Source organism: Microtus ochrogaster, unplaced genomic scaffold, assembly GCF_000317375.1.
Source record: "Microtus ochrogaster isolate Prairie Vole_2 unplaced genomic scaffold, MicOch1.0 UNK14, whole genome shotgun sequence".
NCBI lineage: Eukaryota > Metazoa > Chordata > Mammalia > Rodentia > Cricetidae > Microtus > Microtus ochrogaster.
Genome location: NW_004949112.1, coordinates 1,698,091 through 1,704,515, shown reverse-complemented (window position 1 = coordinate 1,704,515; position 6,425 = coordinate 1,698,091). Strand labels below are relative to the sequence as shown.

Sequence of the window (6,425 nt, the reverse complement as noted above, 5' to 3'; positions counted from 1 at the left end):
CCCTGTAATCCAAACAATCAGGGGACTGAGGGAAGGTGAACCCCTGTAATCCAAACAATCAGGGGACTGAGGGAAGGTGAACCCCTGTAATCCAATCAGGGGACTGAGGGAAGGTGACTCAAAATTCTACCACCACCTGGCCATAATTTATTTTTAAGTAAAAAAAATAAGTATTATGAACAGGACATATCAAAATAAAAAATAATTAATTAAAGTTTTGCTGGACCTGCTATAGCAGGACATTGGCTCAAGGCGGACAGTGGTGGCACACTCCTTTAACCCCAGGACTCGGGAGGCAGAGGCCAGCCTTACACAGAGCGAGTTTCAGGACAGCTAGATCTGTTACATAGAGAAACCCTGGCTTGAAAAAACCAAAAATAAATAAATAAACAGATAACAGGACACTGTTTCAAAAGCAAAACCAACAAGAGCAATGGGCTTTATAAAGAAATGAGTTAGACCTAGCAAAGGGTAGGCCAGACCTCACTGAAAGCCACAGACACCTCCAGTTATCTCTAAAGCTGTATAAAACAGGGGCTGGACAGAGGGCTGTTCTTCCAGGGAACTTGGGATTCAATTCCCAGCACCCACATGGCAGCTCACACCTGTCTGCAATTACAGTTCCAGGGGATCTGACACCCTGACACAGACATACAGGCCAAACACCAGTGTGTGTGTGTGTGGGGGGAAGACAGGGAAAAGACCTGGGCACACTGTGTCTCAACAGCTGTATAAAGCAGAGGTGTGCCAGGACACAGACAGGAGAGGCAGCAGTGTGAGATGTGGGCTCTCCAAACTGGTGTCCCCAGTGGCAGTGCGCAGATCTTGTATACATTTGAGAGCATGCGGCGGCAGACATGGCTCAGTGATTCCAAGCACTAACTGCTCCCTGAGAGGACTGGAGCTCAGATTTCTTTTTTCTTTTTCTTTCTTTTTTTTTTTTTTTTTTTTTTTTTTGGTTTTTCGAGACAGGGTTTCTCTGTGGTTTTGGAGCCTGTCCTGGAACTGGCTCTTATAGACCAGGCTGGTCTCGCACTCACAGAGATGCGCCTGCCTCTGCCTCCCAAGGCTGGGATTAAAGGCGTGCGCCACCACCGCCCGGTTTGGAGCTCAGATTTCACACCCACGTGAGATGGCTCACAAACTCCTGCAGCTCCACCCCCAAGGGATCTGATGTCCCTAAACACATTAGTATGCACACAGGGAGACACATCCACACACATGAATAAAAATAAATAAATCTTTAGAAATTTTTGGGCTGGTAAGATGGCTCAGTAGGTAAAGGCATTTGCCAAGACTGATGGCCGAAATTCAATCCCAGGGACCCACACATTGGAAGAAAAAAAGCAAGCCTTTTAACCTACACACGCACAAGGACCATGCGTGGCACATGGAGTTTATAAAGGCCAGAAACCGTCACGGCAACCTCCACAGCTGACATTAGAGCCTTGTGGGTGGGCCCATCTGCTGGTGCCACCCTTGCATGTTTTCCTCTTGAACAAACCCTTTCCTTCCAGGACCGAGCAGCTGCCCAGCAGCAGTTATGGATGGTGGAGGACACGCTGGCAGGCCTAGGTGGCCCCCAGAAACAGCCTCCACATACTGAGCCCAAGTCTCCATCCGCTGCACCACAAGGAGAGGAGTCCTCAGAGCGGGAGGTGAGATTTCCAGCTCCTTCCCAGGTTCCTGTCTCGCCTGTCCTAACCCAGTGGGTCCCCACCCACCTCTTTCCCTTCCCCTTGATCACCCACCCAGTCCCACGACTGTGGGGGTGGGGAGGGAGGGCATGGAACCCCTGGGACTGGTTAGAATGGTTGGCAGCCATCATGTAAATGCCGGGACTTGAACCTGGGTCCTGTGCGAGAGCAAGTGCTCTAACCACTGGACCACCTCTTCAATCCCATCCTCTTCTATTTGCTCCCAGGACCCGGCCCCAGGCTATGGTACCATCCCCTTTCAGGCTGGGTCTTCCCTTAGCAATGAGACAGTCTCTACAGACATGCCCACAGCCCAAGCTGATGGAGACATCCCCTCAGGGCACAGTGTGTGCACTTTTGTGTGTGTTGTACACTCACATTGTGAGGTCAGGGATAATTCGTGAGAATCAGTTCTCGCCTTCCACTGTGTAGACCTTGGGGATGAGACTTAAATTGTCAGACACGGTGGCCAACACCCTATCCGCTGAGAGACTGCACCAGCCCCTTATTAATGTATATATTGCTATTTTTTTTTTTTTTTTGGTTTTTCGAGACAGGGTTTCTCTGTGGCTTTGGAGCCTGTCCTGGAACTCGCTCTGTAGATCAGGCTGGTCTCGAACTCATAGAGATCCGCCTGCCTCTGCCTCCCAAGTGCTGGGATTAAAGGCGTGCGCCACCATCGCCCGGCTATTGCTATTTTTCTTGGGGGGAGTGTTTTTTGTTTTTGAGACAGGGTTTCTCCGTGTAGCCCTGGTTGTCCTGGAACTTGTTCTATAGACCAGGCTGGCCTCGAACTCACAGAGATCCACCTGCCTCTGCTTCCAGACAGAAGAGATTGAAAGCTATACTACTGCCCAGTAATATATTATTTATTATTGTGTTTGGTGCTCTGTGTTGTGTGCCTTGGTCAAAGAAAGAGGTCAGTCCAAGGAGAAACTTTTCGGCCTGCTGTGTGGCAGCAGGAAGGCCCAGCCTCCTGTGACCTGAACTGAACAGCCAGGCAAGGGCACACTCATTGATTGTTACACAAAGTTGTGTTTTGGATAAACAAGTTCCTCATCCCCAAGTCCCTATTCTAGTTCGTATATTTCTCTAGAGGAAGGTATCACACCCTGGCTACTTCAGTCCCTTTGTGACCAACTGCAGTTCCCAATAATCCGAGAGCTTCAGGTGCACCAAAAGCATTTGTGGCCAAGGTCACGCAAAGTCCGCAATGTCCCCTTCAGAAAAAACAAACCCTCGCTGCTGCTGCTTTCCATGGTGATTCTTCACGGTCAAAGCACTCTGAGGAAGCCACCCTTCACTCAGGTTTTCCCGGCCACAGTGGCTGCTAGGTTTCTCCCACACTGCTCCATCCGACTCCTGACTTTTCTGTCCACCCCAGCCACTTAGGGCATCCGCACCAAAGACGACATCATCAAGTGCGCTTTGGTGACCCACCAAGTGTTTAGGGTACTTTCAGGGGCTTGCATGTGTGACTTAGATTCAAAGGCAGTTGCTCCCCTGGGAAGCCCCCACCACCAAACACCACCATATCAGCCAGGTCAACACCATAGCATGGCGCCCTGTGCGCTCCTGGGAAACCTCACATGTGTGTCCGTGTTCACAGCGGCTCCGACTCTTCACATGTCAAAAGGGGCGCTACTTTTGATGTTGAGCAGCTTGTTTGAAGTCACATAGCCAGTAAGTGGCAGAGATGGGGTTTGAAGTCAGTGTATCTAGCTCTGGGTTTGTCATCTTAATCTTTTCCATGATGTGCCCCAACTGGCAAATACTTGAAAATCTGTGGTAGTAGTAATAATAAGAATGACAGACAAAGCCGGGTGGTGGTGGCGCACGCCTTTAATCCCAGCACTCGGGAGGTAGAGGCAGGCGGATCTCTGTGAGTTCGAGACCAGCCTGGTCTACAAGAGCTAGTTCCAGGACAGGCTCCAAAACCACAGAGAAACCCTGTCTCGAAAAACCAAAAAAAAAAAAAAAAAAAGAATGACAGACAATATTTGACCCCACCACCACCACTTTTTCCTTCCAGAGCCTTCCGGAGTCACTGGAGCTTAGCCCCCCTCAGTCCCCTGAGGTGGACTGGAGTCGACCCCCAGGAGGTGACAGAGCCCTCCTCAGCCTTCGCTCAGGTGAGCACCCTGGTAGGGTGAGAATCTCTCTGTGATCTTGTTCTGACTAAGTCCCCTTCTTCTTTAAGGTCTTGAGTCTCCCAGGGTCTCCCGAGCATCCAGCCCTGAAGGTCATCAACCTTCATCCCTGAACACTAAGGTAGACTGTCTCCGAGACACCTTAAATCTGCCTCATGTCTGTGCTCAATCACCTCTGACCTCCCAGCACTAGGAGAGGCCAGGTCGAAGTCCATAACCAGAGAGGACAGGATTAGTATCTCAAATATTAGTAGCTGTGTAATTTGGAGTAGTTACTAAGCCCCTCTGAGCCTCTGTACTTGTCATCTTTGGAATGGCACTAATAGCCTCGCTTAGCACAATGACATGAGATTTAAAATAAACAGGGCGTGGCTCAGTCATAGAGCCCCTGCCTAGAATCCCCCAGTGAGGGGCTGGGGGCGTGGCTCAGTGGTAGAGCCCTGCCTAGAATCCCCCAGTGAGGGGCTGGGGTGTGGCTCAGAGGGGAGGCAGAGGGAGCTGCAGAGAGGGAGGCCTTGGCTTCATTCTGCAGCACTTCTCCGGCTAAAAGGACCAGTGTTTTCCACTTAGTATCAAGTTATTGGAGAAGCTGACATGCCCAGGAGCCTGATGCTTCCTCGTCATAAGACAGCAGGTGATGGATGGAAGGTGGCCGAAGATGTGGTAGGAGTCAGGCTGCACAGAGAATGGGAAGCCTTTGTTCTTAGATGCAGGTCATGGAGAGGGCGCAGCAGCCTCTGGTGTCCAGGGGTCCCCTAAGCTCTAATGGTCTGTGAAGTGCCTGACTATTGATGGGGAGTTCCTGGGACAAAAAGAATGAGGAAACCGAAGGTTAGAGTCTTGGACTGTCTCTCTCTGCAGGTCCCCGTGGCGCGGCCTCGCATGAGTGCGCAGGAGCAGCTGGAGCGCATGCGCAGAAACCAAGCCTGTGGGCTTCCTTTTCCTCGTCCGGCCTCCCCGAGACTGCTGACCCTGGGGAGGGCACTGTCACCAGCTGGACGCCAGCTTGATTTGGAGCAGAGGGTGAGGAGAGTAGGGCCTTGGATTGGAGAGCATCTGCTCCGAAATCGAATCTGTTTCTTTTTCTTTTCTTTTTTTCTGAGACAGGGTCTCGTGTATCCCAGGGTAGCTCTGAACGTGCTAGCTACTTAGCTAAGGCTGACCTTGAACTCTGGCCTTCTGCCTCCACTACTCCTGTGCCGTGAACACGAGCCTGTGTCACCACGCCCGTTTATGCAATACTGGGGGTAGTGCCTGGAAGGCAAGCAATTCTACTGGTCAGCCATTCCCAGCTCTGCTGCTTTCCCCATTTCCTTGTTGCTAACTAAGTCATCCTGCCCTGTACTTGTGGAGGTGGTGTGGGAGAGTCTCTTCTGGGGAGAAGCCGCGTACACAGGTTCACTCAGTCCAGAACGGGAACTCTACAGACCACAGTAGATTGCACCAAGCTCCAGTTTGGTGAGCCAATGAGGTTTTATGGGGTTACTAACAGGAGTATGTGTCAGGGGTTACCTGCTGTAGCAGGGGTAGCCTAAAAATAGCCGCATTGCCAAAAAGCCTTTCCCCATGAGTGACAGCTGCAATGGCAGCCCTGGCTGCAGAATGAAAGCTCGGCCGGTAGCTTTTATTTCTGTCTAGCTCTTGTAACTTACATCAAGCCATTATTCTTCTGTATGGGGCCCTGGCTTTATCTCTCATCCTGCTTGGCTTGCTTCCTCTGCATCCTGCCGGCCACTCCCTTCTCAGAGTCCTCTTTGTCCTGAAAATCCTGCCAAGCTAGTGGCTGGTCAGCTGTTCTATCAAACCAATCAAAGTGACACGTATTCACAGTGTACAAAAGTATTATTCCACATTTCCCCCTTTTTGTCTAAATAAGAAGGAGAGGATTTAACTCTAGCACAGCAAAACTTATACAATCAGAACAGTTACCAGGTAGGAGTTACACTGCAGTGTCCGACCCCTTAGTGTTTGGCATTTGGAGAAAACACTCCGTTACCGTTCTATCCGACGAGCCCAACACTTTGTACCAGTATCTTCTGTCCTAACTAAGGAAAACTGCAAGCATAGCTACCTAGTCTCCCACTCCATCAGGAGCGTGCAATATTACCTTAGTAAACAGGAAGTGCGGACATCTCTCTGCAACACTGGGGCATCAAGTCTTCAGCCTACAGGCCTACAATATCTGGCAGACCTTTCTTCTTTTATCTTCTTTTCTTTCTTTCTTTTTTTTCAAGACAAGGTTTCTCTGTAGCTTTGGAGGCTGTCCTGGAACTCACTGTGTAGACCAGGCTGGCCTGGAACTCACAGAGATCTGCCTCTTCTACAATGTAACATATTTTTGACTTACATTTGGAAGTTAAGACATTTAAAAAATAAATAAATATAGGTTGGTTTAATTCAGAAGTTTTTATGAAAATCCAGGGTCTCTCAGCAGCTGTTGTTCGTGCATCAGCAACCAGACATTGAAGGGAAGGAGAACACAATAACACACAGGCCCCAGGCGCCTGGGGAATACACAACACAGTAACACACAGGCCCCAGGCGCCTGGGGAATACACAACACAGTAACACACAGGCC

General features: G+C 50.1%; 1 protein-coding gene across 1 annotated transcript in view; it reads left to right on the top strand.

The window, feature by feature from the left end:
- Plekha4 (pleckstrin homology domain containing A4) overlaps nt 1–6,425 on the top strand; it is a 27,255-nt gene that overhangs the window by 17,511 nt on the left and 3,319 nt on the right. Inside the window, exons 11-14 of the mRNA XM_026789065.1 lie at nt 1,518–1,658; nt 3,730–3,829; nt 3,898–3,968; nt 4,709–4,870. Coding sequence (XP_026644866.1) covers nt 1,518–1,658; nt 3,730–3,829; nt 3,898–3,968; nt 4,709–4,870 — 474 coding nt within the window. The remainder of the gene's footprint in view (nt 1–1,517; nt 1,659–3,729; nt 3,830–3,897; nt 3,969–4,708; nt 4,871–6,425) is intronic.